Source organism: Phalacrocorax carbo, chromosome 15 (assembly GCF_963921805.1).
Source record: "Phalacrocorax carbo chromosome 15, bPhaCar2.1, whole genome shotgun sequence".
NCBI lineage: Eukaryota > Metazoa > Chordata > Aves > Suliformes > Phalacrocoracidae > Phalacrocorax > Phalacrocorax carbo.
Genome location: NC_087527.1, coordinates 9,899,035 through 9,925,351, shown reverse-complemented (window position 1 = coordinate 9,925,351; position 26,317 = coordinate 9,899,035). Strand labels below are relative to the sequence as shown.

General features: G+C 37.6%; 1 protein-coding gene and 1 long non-coding RNA gene across 4 annotated transcripts in view; one reads left to right on the top strand and one right to left on the bottom strand.

Moving 5' to 3' along the window:
• Nucleotides 1-4,320: 4,320 nt before the first annotated feature.
• LOC135315806 (uncharacterized) lies at nt 4,321-6,885 on the top strand. Its single transcript, XR_010375291.1, has 3 exons — nt 4,321-4,365; nt 5,041-6,306; nt 6,654-6,885. It is a non-coding gene; the product is annotated as an uncharacterized LOC135315806 (long non-coding RNA).
• A 1,506-nt stretch (nt 6,886-8,391) lies between these two features.
• The window catches only part of IFT81 (intraflagellar transport 81), a 43,560-nt gene continuing 25,634 nt past the window's right edge, over nt 8,392-26,317 (bottom strand). For all 3 annotated transcript variants that reach the window (XM_064466179.1, XM_064466180.1, XM_064466181.1), the window contains 8 exons: nt 21,894-22,043; nt 19,831-19,959; nt 18,607-18,696; nt 17,494-17,580; nt 15,849-15,920; nt 15,679-15,764; nt 10,872-10,917; nt 8,392-9,922 (listed from right to left, as the gene is read on the bottom strand). In XM_064466179.1, coding sequence (XP_064322249.1) covers nt 9,740-9,922; nt 10,872-10,917; nt 15,679-15,764; nt 15,849-15,920; nt 17,494-17,580; nt 18,607-18,696; nt 19,831-19,959; nt 21,894-22,043 — 843 coding nt within the window. In that variant the 3' untranslated portion in view covers nt 8,392-9,739. The remainder of the gene's footprint in view (nt 9,923-10,871; nt 10,918-15,678; nt 15,765-15,848; nt 15,921-17,493; nt 17,581-18,606; nt 18,697-19,830; nt 19,960-21,893; nt 22,044-26,317) is intronic.

Genomic DNA, 26,317 nt, shown 5'->3' with positions numbered 1-26,317 from the left:
CTGTACATCTTGCAAGTAAGGAGAACATTTCAATCAAAGCTATTTGAGCTGGTTTTATTTTTTTGTATTGACTGAAGAACCTTTTTTTTTGTCTTTTTTTCCAAAAGTATAAGTTTGCTTTTGAAAATTTTAACTGCGTTAAAAAGTTGTGGGTTTTTTTAAGCATGATTTTTTAGCTGTTGTCAAAAAATAATATGAACATTTAATTTTTTTATTCTGTTGAGACTTAAATTATTCATGGGGAAAATGGTTTTACTCCCCTGTGGTATATGCTTGGATCAACAAAAGTTCCATTTTCATTTCAGGCCAAATTTATCAGACTAAACGGGAGCTATCACCATTGACTGGATTATTCATTAACTGAGGTTACCCTAGATTTGTTCTCACCTATAAAAGCAAAATTTAGTGCTCCAGTGATAAATCCGCTGCCTTTCCATTTGAGGTCTAGTTCCAACCAATTCCATGCCAGCACACTGAGGAGTAAAACAGAGAAGCAGAAGCAACAGCTTTGGCCACAGCTGCCTGGGGCAATAAACCAGAAGCACAAATTCTCTCATCCCTTACCATGTTCTAAGCCAGCCAATCTTTCTCTTATAGTGCTTTCACATTCATGAATCTTTTTGAAAACAACGTTGAATAATATTCCAAATCTCTTAATTTCCTCTGTATGTTCAAGAAAAAATAGAATTTCCTGCTATTTCTGCACTAGGTTATATAATTTCTGTGTTTCAGCTAGAGCACGAAGTAGACACTTGTAAAAACCTGAAAATATACACAGAAGAGGCAGACAAATAAAAAGTTGCCCCAGAGTGCTGTATACCGGTTTATAGCTGAGAGATCTAATCGTTGTTTGCATGCATGCATGCACATGCACACACACAATGTTTCTATTTCAGACTGCTTCTCCTGATATTTATCTCTCTGGGATTATAAAAAGATCTCAGGGTAAGAGAAAATCTCACATTTAGTTTTGTTGACTCCAACAGCTCAATGAAGGTAGTTCTGATGCTTTTTATGTTTGAAATTCCTTGTTACAATTTAATTAAAAACTCCTTCAGGAGATGGCTTTACATTTGTATCATATTTATCTGTACCTATTATGACCATCCCGTTACATATTTCAATGAATTATCACATTGGAAATGTACAGACATTTTAATTCTGAACTACTTTTTAGGGAGTGGCAGGGGTCAAATGAGGATACTCAAACCTAGGGCACTGACTACTGCACTGGGAAATTTTGTGACGTTTGCTGTATCATTCCTTTATGTTCAAACAGACCAAACCTCAGGCTAGGATGAGGGTTCGGTGGCCTGAACAGCGGTGCTCAGGCCAGGACTCAGGAGGTTGCTCAGGGAGATCAGGCTGGGAATCCTGGCCATGCCCTGACACCGCAGCCCAGAGACAAGGACTAGATTCCTAGTTTTGCTTCTGTTTCGTTCCATGCTGTGGTTCACTCATCTAGGAAATAATATAAATAGCGTATCTGGCTATACAGTCAACAGACTTTACTAAGAGTTGTTTGTAAATTATTTTGAGATTCTGTGATGAAAGTTGCTATACCGAAGAGTTTATTTTAACCTGATGCGTGCATATGCTAATGTAGTCATGCTCACATACATACAGGTTCACAGGATCAGGGTTGCTTCTTTTAAGCTGTCCACAAATACCTTACATGACAATGCCATAAAATCAGGGAACTGGATATTCTAGAGTGAGAACTTGAGCCATCAGTCACAGTAAGTATATAATCGAGCTATAAAAATATGCATTGTCACTAAGTGTGATCAAATGAATATAAACAATATACTCCTGAGTAGTATATTTACTTCTGCATCTGCATATACCACTTAGGTCAAATAGATTCCACTGGCATGTCTAGATTTAGTTTCCATATTATACTTTGTATTTGATCATTAGGCAACACCAGACAACGTTATTATTGAAGAGTAAATATTGTACAGGATAAATGACGAGAGTATTGTACTCTGTCAATTCTGGTTTTATTCACAGCAGTGAAACTGCATTATCATTGCAACAATTAATTCCATTTTGTTATGGAATGCAGTATGCCTGTAACAGGGAGTAATACAAATGAATTAAAATATATTGATTATATAGAAAATTAAGTGCAAACTATTTAAAACATCTTAAGTGATTAGATGCAATAAAATGTTACAATCGCACAGCTGGCAAACTGAAGTCAGGAGAGAACAATCACCCCACTCTAGATGCACAGAGAACCTGGCTCATAACCTTGGCTTTTAAACTTGAAGCTTGACAAACAATATTTCTCCTGTGATCTGGACAGGTGGCAGTCCCATCATAGAGCATTCGCCAGCATTACCACTCTCCTCATTTAGACTTTACATCAAGTCTGTGTGAGCTCTGGCTTGAAACCAGATTCTTCGTGTCTATAAGCAAAGACAAAGGCTAACGCTTATTTATGAACACCAGTTCTAAAGAAGCAAAGGTATTACATAAAGGACCACTGTTCATTTAGATTACACAATATTTTTATGGGATATATGATACATTGGAGGACTGTTTATATGTACATTTGAAAGTAACTGTTGATTACCAAAAATAATTCTTACCCTAAACAGAACAACACTGCTAAGAAGGTACAGAAATACAATTCTGCAATAGCATAAAACAAAACTGTCTTGTTTGTGGCTACATGAAAGGATTAAAGAGTATAATTTTACTCTCTTAGACCAAATGAAGTCCTAAATTGGAAAAGCAGCTCCATCCAAGGTCGCCTCTGTTGTTTCCAAAAATATCTTGAAACAAACGCAAGAGGGGCACTTTGTTGGGTGTTATCTAGACATATATAGTTTCAATCAAATTCTTCAAGAAGTGTCAGAATAAAAGTCGAACATCTGTTTGACACTGCCAAGTCACTAGCAAGTGAATCCCTGCAAAGGCTGAAAATAACTTTGATAACAGAATTAAGAATTATGGGATTTTTTCTTTACACTTAAAAGAAAAAGCCACATTAATTTGGGATGGAATTGTAAATACTTTTTAGACATTTCATGAAAGGATTGTATAATTCTTTCTGCTACCCACGGTGAAGTGTTACAAGGTTGTGTTAATGATCCCAGGAAAATATTTATAGTGCTTTTTCCAGTATATGAGTTCTCTCTTTCCTCTCATCATATTTTACAATTAACCTTCACTTTATTCAATTAAGTCAACACGCAGAAAAGAACCTTCAGTGTATACAGATTTTAAAGTGATGCCTTTCACATACAAATGGTTGAAGTACAGTGTAGTAAATGAAAAAATACAAAAGGAACAGTGAGCACAACAGTAACAACCCACTATGAAGTATGCCATGCTCCACCTCTTTGTTAGAGGAATTCAGATTGCCTTCTAGTTATTAGCTGTGGGAGATATTTTCCTAAGGAGACTGAATTTCAAGATGATGTTGTCATTGCCCGTGAAATAGATGCCCAATCTTCATTACTGTCCTCTGAACATTAACTAGATCTCTCACCGTTTCCTGGCTCACTCATGCAGATACCTGAGCAGTCTTATCAGCCTACGTAAAATGAAAATGAAGTAGAGAAATCCTTTAGGACAAAAGATGCAACATGAACGTAAAATATTAGGAGAACAGGTTGTCTGTGGGTGACTCTCTATGTTCTGATACAGCTCTGTTTTCTTTTTAATATGCTATAAAAACATGACAAGCTTTAAAGCACAGACTAAGGGAGATGGGTACAATGTTTTATAAATACTTTAAAAAATACAAAGCTTTTTAACGCTGCAGTCCACAGAATGCAGTCTTGGAGCAATGCATCACTTAAATAGCAGTTGATAAGTAAAAGGCATAATTTGCATCTGATTTTTACTTTTTGAATTTTCAATTTTTAGAATCCCAAATTAATCAGTCCTTTTTGCTTTTGGTAATTCTTCACTAATGGCTCTGAGATTTCTGTGATAACTGCAAAGAAATGCCTAAAAACTAGTTTACTCATCAGAAAATGCTACCATAGTGTAAGTCAAGTAAACTGCTGAATTATTAATATTTTATAACCTTAGAGTTTCAACTGCTATTTAAAAAACAGTAATACAGTAAATAAAAAAGAATTAAAACCCTATAAATTTTAATTACAGAAAATCTTGAGAATTTTGTGGGGGTTTTTTTCAGTATGAACTAGTTGTAAAATTCATAATGAAAAACTGTGAGATTAATTCCTTCATTCCTTCATTATTTCCCTTACATGGTTATTATTTGTACATGATGTATGCCTTTATGGTTTTGTTGTTGTTGCTCCCTGAGTGCCAGGCATATTTTCTATTCCATTCCAGAGAAAAGAAGTAGGGAGAGAGAAAGGAATTTATCCTTGAAAATTGGTAAGATCCCGTTTTCCATACTCCTATCAACTGCATTTTTTTCTGGTATTAGCAAAATGTGCATGATTTGGCTTTATCCTATTTCGAGAGTAGACCTAATTAAATGCTTACTGTGTAAATGAGTGGTTTTAAAACATAAGCAGTTGCAATAAAATTCAGATGCTTAAAAATGACATGTTATTCTATAATTATAGCCTGAACTGAGGCAGTATAACAGACATTGGCCTGGGTAGATCCATTTGCAGGAAAAGAACTCTAGTTCTTGGCATTCAGCAAATGCTGGTTGTGTATGTCCTAATTTGAAAAAACATACTTTTCTTTCAAAACTATGAGGAATGGAAATGCAAAAAGAGTAAAAATATACTTTTTTATAATAAGTATAAATAATGCCTTTAAATACAAGGTAATGCATAAAGTTGTATTTTAATGGTAAACACTATAAATACTCCAGCACTAGATTTGTGCAAGACAGCCTCTCATAGATGTCAAATAAAAATCAAACCATATTGCTAAGGACTTGTGTATTTTGATTGTTTGTGCTGAGAAAAACTTTCACAATCATTAAATTTTGTTATAAACTGGATTTTGTCTAATGGAACATTGATCTGTGTTGGATGAAAGTCGTTATTTTAAATAATTACAGTTCTTTTTTATTCTCTGTGTTTTATAAAACAGATGCTGGCCCTTTAATTCCTGCTTGTTCTGTCAGGAGGAAGAATACAGAGCTAAATCCAGCAGACCTTATTTTGGCAAAACTCCCACTGAAGTCAGTGAGGGTTTTGTGAAAGTAAGGGCTGCATGATTTGTCTCACAGCTCCTGCTGATTTTTTGGAATATGTTTCCTCTCCCCCCCCAAAAAAAGCGGAGCTCCTCATCGAGTTTGACATCACCACGGTGCTGTGGCTTACAGCGTTTTTCTGTCTGTAAACTAGAATGAAGATCAGTGTAATGCAATTGTGAGAAATACCCTTTTCACCCAGTGACCTTGGAATAAAACGGATTGCCTCGGCAGTCTGGAGACTGCTACTGTGGAACTAACTGCACAGAGACACCGAGGATTTGGAGAACCTATTTTAAATTCATGCTGAGAATTTAAAGAACTCTTTAAACAAGCTGGAAATAGGTCAAAATCTGATTGTTAAAAAACAGCTACCCGATTGCGTGTTGCCCAGACAGGTGGTACCTTGTGATAAAATTGTTGGTTTGTGTAACACTTCCTCACTGGAACACTGGCACGTCCATGAAAATTTCAATTCTGTTTCCATTACAGATTGCAGTAGAGAAAGGCAGCTGAAGGGTTAACAGCGTTCCTTCAGCAGGAAACCTACCGCTGCAAATGATAACATGGGGCACACATTCAGACTGAGTTCTTTATTTTTTTCACTTAAGTCTGGACAAATACAGGGCCAACGAGAGAAACCAGATCTGCAAGCATGGGCGCTCCCCTCGTCTGCAGACAAGATGACGGAGTAAGAGCTTCCCACACTCTGCTGTGTCAATGTGTCATGACCTTTCTCCCAAGGGGACACCTTTCAGTGACAGCACTTCAGTCTCCGTGGTCTTTCAGTCATACATCTGTCTGCCTTTGCGTGGAAGCTGGCTCCAGGCTTGCCAGACACTGCCAGAGTGGTGATTTAGGAATTGGACTGATACTGCCAAAGCGCTCTGCATAGGTCACTTGCTGAGGGCAGCCACAGGTAGCGAGCAGTGAGCTTTCAGCCACTGTTCATCTGGGCCAGACATGAAATACTGACCTAAGGAGAAGCAGCTCTGTAGTTCGTTTCCAGTTCTTGAACAAGCAAGTCACTTGTCAAACAGATTTTCTATTGCTGATGGGGGACTACACTATCCGTATTTGTTAATTGAACATCCTCATTGTGAGGACATTCTCTACACACTGAACTGTTGCGAAATACTTCTGTTGTATTGTATTTTATAACGGTGAGCAGCATCATGCTGTGGGAAAGTCTTATCAAGAAATCCCTGGAAATCAGTATATTTAAACATAATAAATACAATAGCAGGGCCTAACTTTTATGACTGTGGGCAACTATATGCAAATGACTTCCTTAGTAGCAATATCCATGTGAGTAAAGATATGCAAATTAGTATTCCTAGATTTGGGTTACTTAAGGAAGTCTAAGAACATTTCTTTTATCTATCATAGTTCAAACGGAAGTACAATGGTACCACTAATACAAACAAAACAATCAGATATCTAGAAGGTAAAATGGCAGGTACTGTTTTCTCATGCCCATTTCTGATGCCTGTAACTATTTATCTCTTAGGTCCATGTGGAACTTGCCAGCAGCTCTAAGGACAGCTGAAGTCAACATGACTAAATAATGCAAAATTGCAGAATACTGCAGTAGTTTTATAGCTGGAATACTTCCTCATCCAGGTCTGGGTAAAGATAAGGAGAAACCTTTTGAAACCAAACAAGCTGCCGCTCATGAGTGACTGCTTGGATCAGCATTCCAACTGGAAGAAATCTGGTAAGTGCTGGAGCCCCAAATTTAGCTATGCACATTTTTTATTTATTTGGACCATCACAAGGGAAAGGCAGGTATTTTTTCCATATGGTAATGTTTAATCTTATTAGTTAACCAGCTAGAGTATTAATAATAACAAAGTAAAAAAATTAGAAGCTTTTTGTTGCAAGTTAGGAAGTAAAGATAAAACTGAAATTCAAAGATTTTTCAACGCTCCCATCAAATCATGAAAAGCCAGTGGACAGAATCCATTAAAGTTGCATTTATTAAATGTCCACTCATATAAAAAGCTAAAAATAGCATTTGAGTTTTTCCAATTTTCTTTTCATAACAGCTATTATGATTTTCTGCTTCATCTCAGAAAGTCATTTTGCTGCTGCTGTAGTGTATAATCTGTGTGCCCTTTCTTGGTGCAGTACAAATGACAGAACACTAATCAGATCAGAACAACAATCACGTCATCTTTGAGTAACTAGCAATAAACTGTTTTTACAAGGAAGAAAGATGAACTATTTTTAGGGCAACTCTGAACAGAGCAACAGAAAATGGTTATATTCAATCTTACTCTACATCATTGCTATGAATTTCAAAAGCATTGCTTTTCCCTGGGCAGCAGGCTAATCTGTGTAATACCTCTTTGCATTAATGGCCTAGTCAAATAGGGTTTTTAGGGTTCTGTTAAAAGTTTTGACTTGAAGTACATGAAATCCCCTTTCTCCCTGCCCCGTCTGGTGACTCTGAACTATAGGCTGATTCCCAAGTAACCTAAATGCCCATTTTTGGTGATTATCCTATGTTTTCGGCGTGTCTCACATCTAGTTGTCTGTGTTATTCTACTATTGCTGGCAAGCATTCAGCAAAACCCTCCTTTAGGAGTCCAGATATATGACTACCATAACTCTCTTCAGACCAACAGACCCTGCAGTGCAATGCAGGTAAAGTATGGTAATAATGGTAGAGGGCCAGCAGGGAGAAAACGTATAGGCGTCTCTGGAGACAGCTGTGCCCACACGATATAGTCTGGATGTGCCCTCTTCCTGAGCTTCTCCCTTCCCATTTGATATGGTCTCCCTTCAGGGCCTTACTAAAGCCCGTTCTCCCGCCACACAGAGTGATCAACTCATGGAAGCAGCGGGTGGTGGCAATGCTGCACGTTCTCCCCACCCCAGCCAACACTACCTGTGCCCATGTCCTACACAACAGCCATCCTTCCACACTCACTGGAAATGTGCGCAGGGGAAATGTTTCTCCTTGTCCTGGGAAAGATTAGTGTGCAGCTGTTGGGAAAGACTATCTTCAGCTATTCAGCGGTGTGGGAGGGCTTACATGAGGATGTCCTGGGGATCTATGGGTCTGAGACCCACTCCTTACACATACACTGCAGCTTTGAACCCTCTGGAGGGCATCTGAATTAAATTTCATTAAACTACCCATTCAAACCACTTTTGCCTGAGGCCCAGCAAGCTACTTGTCACTAACAATTTACCTTCTTTCACCTAAGATATGTAAAAAAAAAAATACCATACAGTCAAAATGTAGTTGTCAGACTTTATTGTAGTTCTCTTAGCAAATATATTTAATGCAAAGGCAAACTAGAAACTATATAATTACCATACCCTGTCTTGATACAGAAGACAGATGATCTCATAGTTAGGTACCAAAGAAAGAAAAATTATTTTTTATGTCCTGAAAAGATGTTTTACTTCAGGCAGGAAGAACTAAAAAAACCCACCCCTATCTAGATATTCTGTAAGCCAAGAGACTACAGAAGAATAGCAGGGGTTCTGGTCCCACAGACTTATCTCTCTGCTTCTGATCTTTGATTGCGGCTAAGAGCGCTCATCTGAAATGATGAGGCGTGAGGGACAGTTTCAAGCCTCACCTACATTCCTCTTCTCCTGGGTCAGCCGTGGGTCTCACAATGCAATTTTAAGATGCCTGACAGTTGCCTGCAGCTCACAGGTCAAAGCCAGAGTATAAGGCAGCCTTGCCTATCTACCTGTTTTGCATATTTCAACATATGCAAGAGCCACTGTGCCATATTTACATCCATCAATAACCCTCCACCCCTGGGATGACCCTCTTTGGGTAGCGTAATCACTTTGGAACCACACTGCACAGACATAATGGCACAAAATGTCCTCAGCGGAGAAAGCCTTTAGTTGACCACCGTTTACACCTTCACGTGGGCAACTCAGAAAAAACAGAAGAAGGAAAAAATACATTTGTTAAAAACAACAACAAAAGATAATGGAAAAAGCTCAGAACCCAAGTAATTGTTCTCCTGACGCTGTAGCAATGAACTGTCTCCTGGAAGCACAATCAGTTTAATTCAACCGTGCAAGGAAAGTATGACTGGGGGTGTGCGGGCAAGGCCTGTGCAGCTCAGAGTGAAAATGGCTCCATTCTTGCCAGTCACACTAGGTGAATAAAGACAATAGGGAAGGAGACGGCCAAGCCAGGAGGGCCACAATTATACAAAATCAAGTCTCAGGCCTTGCAAAAATGTAACCTTACTGATACAGAATAGGGAGCTGAGCAATTACATAAGTTTTCTGTGACCCTGGAGAAGGATTTCTTTTCCTTTGATCTCTCTGCAGATGCATGCCATTCCCAGCCTCATAAAGCAAAGATTTACGATGAGGCTCACCCTAGTGCAGCTCTCATAACAAATCTTCCTAACCATGTTATGTTGTCACTTAAGCAATGGAGGAAAAGCTTCGTAGAGTGGTTAGTTGCTCTCTTTGTTTATCCAGCAAAACCAAATGACGTACAACAAATTTATGTAGAAATGATGAAAGCAACAATATTTAGTACGAGGTTACCTTTAGGAAGCCAACGCGCTGTCTTCCTACTTTATGTTGGTATCAAGAAGGAAGAATTCACAATACAAGCCTATCTTTACCTCCTTCCTGAATGACTTGACCAATGGCCGTTTGATTTTGTTGTTTCAGAAAACATTCTCTCTTACATTCCATTAACTGCTCAAAATCCTGCCACATTTTAATTTGCTTCATATTTGGGCCGTGACTTTCCCGTACAGCTTTCTGCTTCTCCCGTAATTTCTGTTAAAAATACAAAAATGTTTGACTTTTAGAACAGTTTTATGCCACAAAAATTGCTTACATAGGCAGCTCGGAATGACAAAGATTTTTATATGCTACTGAAATATTATTTTGTTCAAGTTGATAACAGTCCTTGCAAGTGATAAATGCATTAACACCCGGGACTCTGTTATGGGTTTTGTACGGACTGACAATGATTTCAATCTTTTAAAACTGTCTAAATAACAGCCTTATCTATTTGAGAAGTTATGCTCAAATTCTGAGTTAATTTCCATACACAGCTCTTGCAGCATCAAGTTGCAAGCTGCAATGAACTCATATCGTGATATTGTAAACATGAAATTAATGTTTTACAATGAAACCTGCTACTGATTATTAATAGTAGCAGCCCAAATCTGTAGATATCGCTGACAGACTCACTCATAAAAAGGAAACGAATAAAAGAAAGATGTTAAGTATGAATTGGTAAGCCTAACCTCGTCCATGCTGCTCTGAGCGTTGTACAAGATTACAAACGGACAACTGCTTTTGTTTAACACTGCTGTGCTGATGATCCCCTGGCCTTTAATAACAGTGATAAAGCTGACAGGCTCAAAATTTATTGTCTTCAACAGGTTGCTTTATATACAACAGAAAATTTGAGCTGGCACGGTTTGTTATGCCCAAGTTTCAGTTTCTTATCCAAATGGTTTTCAGGGAATGTGCTGTCACGTTAAGCTGTTTGACTATCTTTTACAAGTGGCTCATGCTATACTCTGCAGGAAATCAAGCCCTGAAGAGCGAGCAGGATCTCTTTTCAGGGTATTAGTTACCAATGCCAGCAGTAATGGAATTTTCTTTGTAGGCTGCAATATGCTTTTTATAAAAGACTGGCCACAGCTTTTGGTAATAAGCCCCACAAAAATATGAACCGAACAATGTTTTTACAAGGTAAAAACCTCATTCTTACCTTCCCAAAGTTTTCTTGTTCAAGGATCATTCGTGTATACTGTTCTCTAGAGGAAATATAAAATAATTTTATTATTATTTTATTTGGGTCTATGTAATAGGACAGAATAATGATGCAAGCATAGGAAATTATGAAAGTATTGTGAGGTTCATAAATGAGAGAGAGGAGGAAGCATGAAGAAACCTTTTTGTCATTGGACAACATATCCCTTGACATCAAGGATCAGATCTCTGATCCTCTCAGTGGTGCAGTTGGGAAAAGTGGTATTGGATAAGTTCTCTTACATTTTTGAAGCAAGCATGATTACTGCTCCTTCCAGCTTCAAGACAACAGCAAGATCGTTTAAGATAAGACACACTCAATTCCTTTATAATAATGCATTTAGCCTGGTGATATCCTGAAGTTAGCCAGTGGCCTCATTTGTACAAGCGTGAAGAGCTTACAAATCCACAGCCCTTAACTGCTGTAAATGTAGAGTTAGAATGAGTGGGAAAATACAGGAATGAAGGGGAATAGTATTTCACCCCAGGTTTGACAAATCCAATGACAGCAATGGAATCGCTGTGCGTTCCTCACTTTCAGAAAACAGCCGTCACATTTAGGTGCCTAAATATAGGCTTAGAAGCATAACTGTTGACATTCATTATTAAAAATCTTGGCTGCACACCTTTGTCTGTAACAAGTGGCTGGATCACTTTCTGACATATGCAAACTTGATACATGAAACCTGACAATATGCACAGCATAACAGCAGGATTCAGACACGTTATTATGTACTTATTTTGAATTTTTTTTGAAATGTGACAATAAAAAAAATTTTCACTGATTCGCTTGGGAAAAAAAATCCATTATTATATTTTGAGTGTAACAGGTACACTCAGAGGTTGAGAGTTTGCTAGCGGAATACAAAACAACACAGCTCATCTAAAGAACTTTTCCAGATTGCTCAGGGTTGAAGAATATTGCATAGAGAAATCCTAATTTCCAGAAAGAAATACCAGCCTTCCTGATACCAGAGCATGAAGGTTTGCTAGAGTGTGTGAGCAGCCGAGTAAAAGCAAGGCGTTGCGTTTCTTATATTCCTTCCATTTCTACTAAGTACTCCAGGCTTTCAACACAGCACTTGGGGCCCCTGGCCACCTGGTCCTGCCTGCCATACGCCCGCAGAATGGATGTGCAAGGAATGAAGCCGGATCATTTTATGATCTCTCACTCTTGGACAATTCTAGCCAGAACAAATGAGAGCTGTCTTGAGGCTGCCCCAAGTGCTGTGCTGCACAGCTGATCCCTAGCAATCCTCACCAAATCAAAGACATGGAAAGCCACACTGAATCTTCGTATTTCCACTGGCACACAGCATATGTTCGCACACATTTGGCCTCAAGAACGTATTTTTTTTATTTTTAAGTAGAGTCTTCAAAGTAATCATTAGAAGATTAGATGTCTTTCCTAGTAAGTTTTTCTTTACTATTTATAATGATGACTGGAAAGAATGCAACTTAATAACTTCATTTAAAAAACCCACAACTTTCTATATTTAGAGAAGAAAACTAACTTTTCACATTCCTAAGAAGTGACTCCACAGAACGGAGAGTTTATATTCAATAAAGGGGGTCAGAATTAAGACATTTTTTGTTCAATACGTTGTTAGGAAAGTGCTGTTCTATTTATAGTTCATTTTTACTCCGTTTACATTCCAGTGCCTGCTGAAAAATACATTCACATTCTGAAAGGATGTCTAGAAAAAAATTTTATAATCTCATTTTATATTTTGCAAAGATCTCTGTATTGTACTTGGTTGTAATTCAATTAAATATGACAGGTCTGCGACCTCTTACAGAGGGTCAAAAACGTGTATAGTTGTGCGAGAGGGATAATTTCCCTAGCTTCTGTGCCCACAGTTAGCAAGTGAAATGGGGACAGCAGAGAGAGTGGTAATGCTCCGTTCACATTCTCCTCACCATACCTGGAATTACATGGTTGGACTCACACTTAATTCCAGCATTTGGCTTTGATGGCTTGTCTGTGCGAATACTCGCACTGTGGACGTTCATTTCACAAGTATTTCAGCTGGAGCATTTTTTGCTTAGCATCTGTGAATAAACTCAGACCCTCCCCTTCCCTGCAAGGCCATAAAAGGACAGCGCCTGATGTTTGACCTGCATTTCCTCTCAGCTGCTTGGCTGAGCCGTCTTGCCTTTCATACTAATGAATATTCATATCATCACTACGTTTTTTTCTCACAACCACTTCTTTTTTCATCCTTCTGCTTAATTTTGACGTTTCATAATTTTTCATTAGACAAATCTTTTACTTCCTACAGCCTTCCATTATTTTGTGAGATGGAAAAAGAGGCTTCCTAGCCTCCACTCACATTCTATCTCCTCGTCCTTTTCTTCTCCACCCTAATGTTAGTAGTTTTCTTTTCTTACTCTTATTTTCCTACATTGTTTGCTACAGCGTTTAAACATTTTCATGCCTCAGATCCTTGCAGAAGGTCTCTGTGATGCATATTAATCTAGCCATTCATTTCTTAGTGACCTCTGCCTCATGTCCTAGAGCCGCAGGAGATGCGGCTCCACTGATACCAGTGCAACGTGTATCAGGACTTCTAGTTCATGAAGGATCTGACAGAGGAAGACCACCTCATCTCTCAGTGTCTCCTGAGGGAATCCGTGCAGGGATCAATTCGCACTCAGTTTGTCATGTCGCTATCCCTGTCAAGGGCCCCATTCCAGAGCCCATAAAATCTTAGTGGGCAGCTATTGCCTTTTTTCACTCCACGAGTGAAGGAATTGCCTCTGGTGATACTGAATGACATTTGATTACATTTGCTACCAACTAACAGTGCTTCCCTCGTTGCCACCACTACAACAGAAAAGTCCAGAAGTTATTCTGATAGGTAAGAAGTCCTAAGACGACAGATATCTTGGGAAATTAATTTATTCTTCCATCTCCTTTGAGAAGTGACAGACAACTACTGTTTCTCTTTTCCTGTTGTGATGTCAGCGCATTGGGTGGTCTGAAGCTTTCAAACAGAATGTAGAACAATTATTAATTATCTAATTAAGCAGTTCTAGCTTCGCTTTGCCACTCAGCCATGTTTTCAAATTGTTTTGTAAATGAGACAACTCTGTGAAACATTTTGGCAGACTGTACGGAAGACTGTACATGAACCACAGCTCTGACATGACAGATTACACAGATCTCAAGCAACAATCTGTCCTGTCTCTGAAATACAAATGCAGAAATCTAAGAAAAGGCCTCCATTAAGGAACTACATTGCTGTGGCTTTTTAAAGCCTAAGCAATAAAGCAAACTGTAGGAATGCTGATTGATGCAGACTATGAGATGGAGACGTACAAGGCAGAGCCGATGCCCCCTCTGCTCTGATCTAAAAATTCTATACTCTATGGAGATTGCTTGGTACAGCAACAGCTATACCTTTGAGGAGAGCCATTCCTACTTTCAAAACATCAGAGCATTTTTCACTCCTTCCATTCATGAAAAAATTAAACAAAAAGACCCCTCATTATGGCCGGCAAACACGAACTTTATAACTACTGTTTTGATAAATATTTTCATGACTGAGAAATACTATGGTGTGAAAGCCAAAGACCACTTTGTAAAACTAGTGACAACAATTTAAGCTTGTTTATTTTGTTGACAGCTAGGATCTAAGAAGTCTTTTGGAGGTCAAAGATAAAACTGGCTGGAAAATGAAATTTCTATTTCATGCAAAATTCTGGAAGTTTGAAAAAGTAATTATGAAGAATTCAAAACAGAATAAAATTTTGACACTTCTAATGTTTTGGTTTGGATTTTCCTGATGTTTAATTTTGATGGGGCTAAACCAGTGTGTTGACTTTATTGCCTGAATTTTGTTTCACCTTTTATATTGTATTAAAAGATTGAACATATACAAGATTTTAAACTGGATACTTTTACAAAAATATTTAGTATGCAATAAAGTGCAAAAAAATCTATATAACACAGTAATGTTTAGACTTCTTAGCACAGATAATTAATCCAAAATACCTCATTCTCAGAAATCATGTCAATCTTTGGCAGGACTGCAACATTTAAAACAGAAAACTACACAAAAAAAAATCATGAGCTCAATTCATAACCTCTTCTGCTTGTCTCCCTACCAGGCAAAGGCAAAGGGTCCTGAAAAAACTCACAGGATGAAGCAACTGTTTTTATATTGGAGTAAATCAAATTGAGCATAAAGATGAAGGTTCATGTGATGGTGCAGAACCATATTCATTCTTCCTCCAGTAAGAACTGCAAATAGGAGCCACACAAAATCCATTTAGGATGAGTACATGCAGTGCTCCATTCCTGTACCAGTGATGGTGACAGCTATTATACCTCAGAGAAGAGCAGATTTGCAAGAAATGGCCAGGATCTGAGGGCAGCACATGGTTGCTCTCTGAGAGGTGGTAGACCTACTCCTGCACACTGGAGTCTCAGGGAAACTTGGCAGAGGCATTATGTCTGGTAGAGCCACACTTCCTGCAGGACCTAGTTGAAGCACAGCTTATCTGAGCTTGTGCCAACAGGGGCTGCAAGTTAAAACCGCTATCTGGGGCCTATAATCTCCAGCAGGAAGGGAAAATCTTTTGGTATGTCTGAGAGAACTCATAGGTTTACAGCAGTATATACTGGAATTCAAGATGCTTATTTTTAGATTATTATAGCGTTTCTAAATTTGTCAGGTGAACTCCTCCAGTTCAAATGCCAGTGAGAAAATTCCTAACTTCAACCTCAAGTTAACACAAAGGGAACACATCAATATACTTACCGAATTGCCTTTCGTCTCTCCTGTGGGTCTGGGGAGACGTATGCCTTCATTTCTTCTTTAGCACGCTGCAGCTGTATTTCTAGATTCTATAAAGAAATCCATAATTATAAAAAAAAAAAAATTCCTATTTCATTTCACAATGAACGATTTGGTCCCTCCTGTGATCTTACCCTCTTCATGCAGTTAATATAACGGTAGTTGCTTTCTTCCTGAACACACTCCTCAAGAAGTCCTTTCACTTCCTGTAGCACAAGAACAATATTTCAAAGGACATCGTAACTGGAAGTCCACAGGAGATGCCCTGTGTTGCCACATAAACCATGAAAGTCCATAATAGAAACAGACATAATACTGAATCAATAACTCTTAAATGTTTATAAAAGACTTCTGTCTCTTTTAATGATAAACACAACTGATTTTTTTTTGATTTGCAGTTTCAGTCACACTTACAGATGCTAAATGATTGTTAATAGGTGTTTATTAATATGACCGACCTCTAACAGACTTCACAAGTGCTGCCAAGGCTCTTGGTCCTAAGCACATCTTAAGTGCTAAGTACAATTGTGAATAAGCATTTCCTGGAACACATCTGCAAAATATATGTTAGAAGCTACAGACGTGTTAATAGTATGTTAATTAGCAATCAATAATTATGTTGAGTATGGAGATAGCGGGTTAGTCCCACCTCTAAATGGTCCATACCAAAAAACCCTATTAATCCAGATGGAATTCATGTGCCCCAGGTCACACAGCAGTTGTCAACTCCAAAGCTCTGTCACCATAGGATTTTCAGACCATCAGCTCGAAAACTGTTCTACTGTTCACTGCAAGAGTTTGCTGACAGTCATGTCCAGCTTAACCAGTGGATGTGATTGTCATTGTGTGCTAGAAAATGACTTAAGATTTGTCTGCCAAGGAAAAAAAGCCTTGATTGCTATTGTAAAATAGTTCTTATGCTATTCTTATGCTTATTCTTATGCTAAATACTCTTAGTCTGCTTCAGAGTAGGTTCATCTGTGGATTCTTTTATTTTGCTTGGATTAAGTCATACAAAGGTATTTTTAGTGCAGGAAAAGAATTATCTATATATCCACAGATGCTTTAAATGTATGACTTTTTTATTTTGAAGTATATTGCTTATGTGGGCAAGCCCTTGAAAAATCAAGTCCAGACAAAATTCAGAGGAGGTGATCTAGTGAGATAAAGCAGATTCATACAAGCATATTAATATTGGTGTGTCTGTCCCCACCATAAAGGATTGTGATGCCTCCTAAAAGTGCTGTCGTTCAAGCAATGCATAAACTACATAGGCACAAGCTCTCAGATATACCTGTATGGCTGTATTTTTAAAAAGCGGCTGTATGCAAGAATTCAAGACAAGTCACATTTAATGAAGTGTGTTTGCTGTCAATTTCAGTACATTAGTTGTCCCATTGGATTGGCGGCTAATTTAATGAATCTGCTAAATCCATATAAAGAGTCATCTTGATAAATTAATCCTTATTTTCTCAGATACTATCTAGTCAGCAGGATTTCTGGCAGATGCATCTTCTTTTATAGTATCCTTGCTAATCAAAGCTGGACATCAGTGGATGGCCTGATGTACCACTGAGCTCATTTGTCGCTACCCAGAACAGGGGGTGTGTGCAGCTGTGGCTAGTCCACAGCAGCTTCAGGCATGATTTGCATAGCTGTGGATCACCATGGACTCATTTCCACCTGAAGTGGATTTGTACTTTCCGTATCCAGAGGGAAGGCAGGGAAAATATTGTAGCATAGCATTTATTAACATGCATGAACAAGCCACCATCTTACCTGTTCCAGTGTGGAGCGATTGCTTTCTAACCCCGCTGCACAACTGTCGTATTGGATTTTTTTTTCATCACATTCTTGAGTTAATTCCTTATGTGAAAAGGGCAAAAGGGTACATAAATGAAATCTTCACTTGACTGACATGTGACATTCAGGCAGACTGTTCTTGTCGGTCTCACACATCAAACTCAGCTACTGGCACACTCACAGACACTTACATAAACCGAGCAGGCACATGGGTTTTATTACACAAGGGAAAGCCACTAGCCTCCACTCGCATACTGGAGGATCAGCTGTATACACCACAACATAGTGTGCAAACTTCCTCTGTACAGCCACATCCATAGCTTTAATGCAGTAGGTTAATAGGGCAACGTTTGCAAGAAGAAAGGAAAAACAATTATAAAAATAGAGATTAAGAAAGGATTAATATACTTGCTACCTATGAAAAGCCAGCTTTCTAGTTGTGCACAACAAATGCCTTAGCTGGATTTCACTTGCTGACACCTCCAATAGAACCACTAAAAGCAAGTTGTCTGGAGATTCGGTTGATAGATAAACGAACAGCCTATTTACTTCTACGGCAATGAGCCAACTTATAGCAGCTGTGGACCTGAATGACTTTTTTCTTCAGCTCTCTATAAAATTCTGAAAACAAATGGATAAATCTATCATTCCTACAGCCTAGTATAGGACTTAGATCAATGTATTCCGCTATTTGGATGACACATTATTTGCAATCCGTTTAAAAAGGAGAGTGTTAGCTGAGGTCATTAGTGCTGAGATGCAGAAAAAGCTTTGAAACCAATTTGAAAACTAACTTTTCTATGGTTTTGAACCATGATTTTTTACATTTTCCCCTGGTGTAGTATTTTTTTTTTAAATTGCTGTAAAGGACAAAACTTTAAGCCTGATTTTGTGCCTGCGCTGTCAGCTTGTATGAGTTCCAGTCTTTACCATGTTGCCTGTTGCAAATCACTGTTGACCCATTCTGCTATTTCCAGCTTTCCTTCAGAGTTGATTATGTCCTTGTACAGCACTACAGAGATCTGTAACTTATACTTATTTGTGATTCTGGCTTTATTTACACAGAATGAGAGAAGTTTTTCTACTAACTTGGCAATTTTGACGCAACTGTCTCAGTTCTTTGATAACAGGAGCTAGGCTTGCCTTCTTCTCTGCCACCATAGCATTCAGTTTTTTTACCTGATGGAGAGACAAAATAATATACATTAACAATATGATACTAATAGTACGTTTATATAATTAGGAATGTGAAAACAAAGACAATAAAACCAAAATATGGAGAGAAAAAAATGTGCGATGAAGACTGGACTGTATGTAGCATAACACAAGTTCAGGCCTAATTAACAAAGGGAAAGAACCCATCTTGCAGTGGGGTCATTACCACAAATGAGACAAATTCTGCTCCCATTGTTTCAGCTGAGAACAGTAGGGAGAAGCCCAGAAGACAGCCTATGTGCAGCAACCAAAACGCTTAAGGAGTGGGGGGAAATGAAGGAGCTGCACAGAGGTGGACTGAGAGAAAGGAAGACATCCTTACAAAAATGAACAAACCAACCAACCTGCCTGCAGAGGTTAAATAGACTTTGAAAATGCTAAAACATAGTTGCTTTAAAATAGTTATACTGAAAATTCAAATTTGATCCAGCTTTCTATTTGAGAGCCAGTCTGTTTTAGTTATACTGCTTTATTTTAAAAGTCCCCTAATGACTTCAAAGAAAGCTATTTCACTTTTTGCTCTTTTAAAATATTTTCAAGTTAGAAATTCAAATTCTGTCTTGCTTCTATGGCAATGTGGGAAGTTAAATTAAAACATGGCAGATCTAAGAGCAATTGAAAATTAGGCTATAGAGAACAAGACAAGATATTTAGTTCTTTAGGCATAGTAAGTATTTTTTTTAACAAATGCTTAATGCCAGTAATTTACAAACATTTTGGAAAAATATTCTATTAAAGATTCAAACCATTTGTCTTTTTCAAATAATGTGCTAATAGGAAACCACTTCTGAAATCACAAAGAGCTCAAAATCCAAGGACAAAACTTGATATCCCTAATGTTTCTGAGGGGAAGAAAGTAGGATTTTCTTTTTTTTCATAATTCTAAATATCTTCTTCACATTTTAGTGAAAATGTGAAAAATGTACATTTTAGTAAACTTTTTCAACATTACCCTTGTACACTGTTTGAAAATGTATTTCTCTATATAAACATAGATTAAAAGAAAATTAAAAACCCAAAAGTATTAAACTTGGGCTTCTATGCTGAGGAACCAGATATTCCAACTGAGGAAATACAATAGCTTAAGACAAAAATCACCATTTCAGACATGTTATCTAGCGTCCGGCCTTTCATTTCATCCATTTCACTCTTTACTGCAGATACTCTTTCCAGCTCCTCCTGGGTGTAACTATATCCAGAAATACCTTTCTTGTCTTCAATAGCTTGCTGTAGACACAAAAAATAAATGCTGAACGTAAGACCATTAATCAAGAAGCATAGCAAATTCCTTCACTGTGCCAAAATATTGTAAGAACATGGAAAAGCTAAGTACTGATATCAATTTATTTTAAAAGTGATTATTAATCTAGCTGCTGCAACAACTAACTTTTTGTCTAGCGCCTGTATAGTAGGATAATAACAACTTTCTGTAAACACACTATTTGGTCAACCAGCGCCCAATGAAATTACTGGAAAGTTTCCACAAAGTCAAGTGGGCTTTAGGTCAAGCTCTAAAGAAGTTCAGTATGTAAAATCCAGATGCTTAATCTGAAGATGTAGCTAATCATTTTTTAAACAACTGTCAAGCAAAACTAAGTAAGTGCTGTATTCATTGTAGTAATACTAACACCATTTACCAAATCCTAGCATTACATTGCATAAACTTTACATTTAATTATATGTTGATGTAACAGTCTGTAGCAATGCTTGCTCATTAAGTATGTACGGAGGGTATTTTCCGTAATCTGAAAGCTAAGTGTTGATTAACGCAGCCACAATTTGTTAAAAAGCAAAAGCTTCATTCTTAAAAGCGCCATGGTATCTATGAACTCCAAGTCCTTTATCCTCAAAAACCTTTTACAACCATATGTTTAAGAAAAGATTTGTCTCTGTTAATAGCTACTGCTACCCTGGCGGGAGCATTTTGCGCCTTCAACAGCAGTGTGGTGTCTGACAGGGCGTTATGCCCCGGGCTAGAAAAGGTATGTTTGATTCTATGGGGGAAAATCGTGCACTAGTCATCTGGTGGTAAGAACTTTATGAAACCAAAGCTCTGTAGTTTTACTACATGGTAGTCTAGAAAAGGTCAGACCTGAATGGGAATATCCTGCTGACCATACGTCTGTATGTCATATGACTATATGTGTAGCCACTTCACAGACAAACTTCTAGTGCTTTCTCCCTGCTGTGCTTTTCCTGTGGGACAACTAGCGTATATTAGTTACCGTGCTGTAGATAAACACTTTATTGGCGGAAAACACGCATCTACACACCTTCCTTCTAGCTGAATAGCAATCAGGAGAAAAAGCTCTGATCCTACTGCTTAGGTGCTTCTTTCTACCCAGGTAGCAGTTCTGATTTTGTTTATAATTAAACAATGAACACCTTATCGAAACAGTAGGACATCATCCACTGCAACTACAAGAGTATCTTTCCAAAGTCTATCCCATGTATTCTCACACTTTCAATTTTCTTTTAACAAGGCTAATACTTTTATGTTTAAAAATGCAAAAAATGCACATATAACAAAACTGCATAAGTAAACCCAAAATATTCTGATAACAAAAATACTGGTATTAGAAGAAAATACTACAGCAGTAGATTTTTGTGAACTAAAAAGGGAATGTCTTTGCATTTGGGATGCGTGTATATTCCTTGAACACTTATAGTTAAGTATAGCAGAAATCCTTCTCCTGCTGTTCTGGCTTAGAAAAAGCATTCCCCCAGTTTTAAATATTTCACTTACTGTGAAAGGCATTTTCTTCTAATTATTCTGGGGTTAGAATGTTTCCTTCCTGCTCGCTCTTTTTTTAAATACTATTTCTATATATTTGCAGCAGTAACTTGAAGCCTACTTGCTGCTGATAATTTTCAAAGCCCTTACTATGTATGTGGATACTGAAAACTAATTTAAGACTTCAGCCTTGCTCAACTGGAATTAGTGAAGATTTACCATTGACTTTAAAAAGCAGGGTCAAGCCCCTCAGCCTAAAAAGAAACTGCAGAACAGTCATGACTGCCTGTAGGAAACAGTTGCTGAACAGAGTACAGCAGCTTTGCTGAGGATGATATACATTAACAAAACAACATCCATCTCGTTATACAGCTGTTGCCAGGGAAGCAAGGGTGATGGACTGTGTAGCAGTAAATGCTTGTATTACCAACTGCTGCTGAATAGCCTCGTGGCGCTGTTTTAGAAGTTCTTCTGTCCTCTGGAGGATACCATACTCAGCTGTAATTTCTGCTATTTCCAGTCGCTTCTTTTTATAAAATGTGTTTTTGCTCCGGAGCTTATTAACATAGTGTTTGAACTGGAATGAGAGAGAACAGAAATATCATTTGACTTAAAGCAAAAAAGGGCCTTATCGCAGACTGTTGCTATATAAAATGTAATTATCCTATTTGGACAGCATATTGAAGATTAAGTGCTTAGAACAGAGGACTGGAATTCAGGATTCCCAGGGTCCATTTATTTTCAGCTGTGCATTTGTTCACTGAGTGAGATCAAGAAAACCAGCTCTATTGCCTTCTGTTCCAGCTCACTCATTTGTAATAATAGTGAGATCACTCGGTTCTGCCATTTGACAGTTGGAAAAGTAATTACTCTTTGGAAAATGTTGTGAGAATCATGGATAATAAAAAAGTTAATGCAATAATAATTTACACTTGTAACAGAGCACCAGACCAGCAGCGTGTAGCCCGGAAGAGCTCTGCAGACCAAGAAATATGATAAGAAAGTACAGCAAAGTTGGAAGAGGGCATGGGAAAAGACCTTTTTTTTTTTTATGTGCTAGTTCTCAATAGCTAAAAGTTGTTGTTCTCTTTCCTTGACTCTTGCAGACCTAAATGATATCACTGGCTAAGTTTTTAAAAACAAGAACATAAAAACGGAGTTCTTGCATAGAAGCAGAGAAATACGATATGTCACTCAAAATCTAAAGTAATGGAGAATTTATATTTTTATTAAAGATTAAGCAAAATAATACATATACTTACAGACCAACAGCCTTAGCCAACTTACACCTGAATCCGTGTGTGCCCAATTTGTAACACATAGGAAATATCAGGTGTTGAAACAAACATGTCATACTTTGCCTTAACGTTTTCCACTGGTCAAACAGGCTTAGCTCTTATTCTTATATTTTACATGAGAGCTTGAAGCAAATGCCAGTCACAGCTAAAAACTACATTCAGATGCAGAGGTGGAAAGCAAATAAAATTTCTCGGAGTAAATGATGTAAGAACAGGCTTCAGAATGTTCCTTGACGAGGAGGGGTTCAGCATGGGCAGAGCGAGCATGAAACAGGCAGCCCCAAGGAGAAAACATGAGTCCCACTACACTGATAACAAGTTTAAAACTCAAACATAAAATAACTTAAGATTTGGAAATCTACATTCATTTTTCTTTTTGCAAAATTATGCCTTTCTCTTCTAAAGAATAAATCCAAAACCCCAGTGTGACCACAGCCTAAGAACCCCCAGAGTAACTGTACGTTCTATAAAAAGTGTCCTGGGCAAAATGCCCAAAATGAAATCAACCCTGTTCATCTGCCATCCTGTGCAATATCTAGGCCAAAGCTGCTTCTCTCTTGCTATGCTCCAGAACTATTTTTAAAGCCAAAAGCTATAAACGTTTTTGGTGAAAGAACAAACCCACAAATTACTCAATGTGCTCTATGCAGATCGGACTATGTGTGGCTTTGGAATACCATCTTACATTGTGCGTGCTACCTAGGACAAGGATAGACAAGGTCACCTAAGCCACAGCACTGCACAGCGGAGGCAGTTCTGTTACAGTCCTACTGTCTTTGTTATATTATTGGCACACTTTATATAGTCTTAACAGAATTAATTATTTTTCAAAGCAAATTCAAGTATATCCTCTTAGTTAATACAAAAGACCTTTTTTTTATTGTTTAGACAATACCAAGTTTTCTGTGACTTTCAAAAGATTATAAAAATATAATTACAATCTCTCCAACTAACTGAGGAAAATTTAAGGGAAGTACAGTCATCTGTCTTGATGGAGTAGTTTGAGAGAGATTTCATTTGGCCAGTGGAATACAGTAAAGAATGATGTAAAGGATTAAACTTAATATGTGACCACATACAGCTATCAAATCTGAACGATTTTCTGTCAGTTTATCCCAGGATGAAAAGCAAACTATTATTCTCTTCACTTCTACAGCTACTTTTATCGTCTTGAAAATAGCTCAAGTGGGAGGTAGAGTATTTGCATATTCAATATTCAAAGCATAATGTATTTTACAATGGAAGTCAAAGGATCTTGTTGATTAAAGAACTGATTCCACCAATGTTCTATTATTAAGTTAGGACTATATAATAAAAATTTCACCCATAATGAACAAGTTGCTTACTTTGACAAGTGAAACCTGTTCGTTTTAGGAGATGGATCTTTCATCACAATCTCTAGCTTTCTAAAAGCAAATTTAACCTTTCACATAGCTTTTATTGCCGCAAACAAGGTAAAAAATGGTAGCAAAATGATAATATCTGTAGAAAATCAATCAGCAATTTGGCCAACTTTTCAAACAACTTCAACTACTCCAAATGCAGCAGAGATTAGCCCCTCAAAATCTCGCTAGCTGAGGGATTCTTTAGATCCAGGGCCAAATTTAGAGCTGGAGTTATTAGATTTGACTCCGCTTAAATCAGCGGCTTGTAGGGATCTTATGGCAAAATTAGGTTTCTTCAGCCTAAAAGCTGAGAATCATTCTGTAGGTTTCCAAAAATTAAAAATAAGCTTCTTGTAAAATAGCAGGGCTTTCATTTGTGTAAGCATTACTTCTGAAGCTTTATGCATCTCATTCTCCCATCTATATGTGGAAGAAAAATAAAGCCCTTAAAATGCTATAAAACACTGTATTTTACTGCAGTAAAAGGTCTTTTAAAGTAATTTGAATAGTTCACAAAAGAATAATATCATCTAGCCATATCACTTTAAAGTTAACTAACCAAAAGGAATCCAATTTTGAGCAGCAGCATTTTCCCATAGACCAGGTCAACTGCTTCCTGCGTCGAAACTCAGCAGGCTCAACCTACAGAATTCCCATGGATCTGTCAGTGCCCGCAGTGATGTGCCATTCAAGGCTATGTCCGCTAGTAAGCTTTTCTTTCTCAAGCAACTTAACACAAATAGTTATTTAAGCTTCAAAGATTAAATGGCTGGGCAAGAACCAAATGCTGGCACTGAGTTAGCCGTTAAAGTAAACAAGCCTGGAGACCCATGTTCGCTAGCCGAGTCAGAGCCCCCTGAGATATAAGAACTATCCAAATGAAAGCAAAGAAAGATTATGCTCTTTCACTTGGCTATTTTTATGGGCGACTATAACATAACAAGCGTGGAATCTAGATTATGAAACAGAGTGAATGAAAACAGGACTTTGATCTCTCATATAATGTCCTGCAGCGTGCAGGCATCCAGCATCCCTGGGCAGATCTCAGGCATTATGTTCCATTTTTGTTGAAAGAATCCAGCAATGCTAGTACTTTATGCTTCTCCACTGACTACGATCTGAAAGTGATTACCATCAACAGATTAAGTCTTACCACACTTTTGTGAAGTAATTAAGTATTACGACAATTCTAAATACGGCAAAATGGAATTATGGCTATTAAAATGGCTTCTCCAGGACCATACAGAGCCTGGCAGGTTACCCCCCGCCAGGAAGGAACATAAGCATGTTGACCACGTGCTTCAGCGCATTGCTGAACTGGGATCAAAGCCCAGCTCCTCTAACACTTCGCCTTATGCTTTCACTGTAAGCCCATCATAGTGTTTCCTTGAAACTAACATTTGCCCATATGAAGTTTTCACAGGATTCTTATTCCAATATTATCATCAAAGGAGAAAATGGGTAAGTTTGCCTTCAGAAAGAAACAAATCCCAGACTAATCTCTCACTTTTGAGTCAAATCTTCAAAAATAGTATTTTCTGGATTACTGTATCAATTTGATTGTGTTATAGTAATCAGAATATTCTTCATATTAAAGTACTATAGCAAACAAAGTATTAATTGTAAAAAATAAGATTTCTTTCTCAAATACATAATCTAAATAAGGTTTCAAATAAACAGTTTTGTTAATAAAATTATTTGCACAAGCACAATAATTGTAGAAAATCTTAGCTGACTATCTCTATTTTATTAAGAATGGAGGAACAGATGTTTTAATTTTCTAACTAGACCAATTAATGGGATACAGACTGTCCAAAGTATTAAAATTCAGTTTAGAAAAGTTCCTGATCATGACAGATTTTCAGTATTTTTTCCTAAGGGGCTCTAAATTTAATCTAGCACAGCCACTACTGGATATAGTTAATAACTCATACATAGAAGGATGAAATTCTAAAAGATATGAGCAGTATTACCTCAATCTATTAAAATGAAAGTTTCCTACAGCCTGCTCGTTAGACAAATCACTCAGGAAAACTCTTCATTAGCATTAAGTAGGATATCTCTTCTAGGAGTGCTTGTTTCTGGTCAGGAAAGAAGTATTAAAGTACCCATTACTAATAATTTGGATCAATCAGAGTATTTTTAATGAAAAACCATTTTCAGTTATC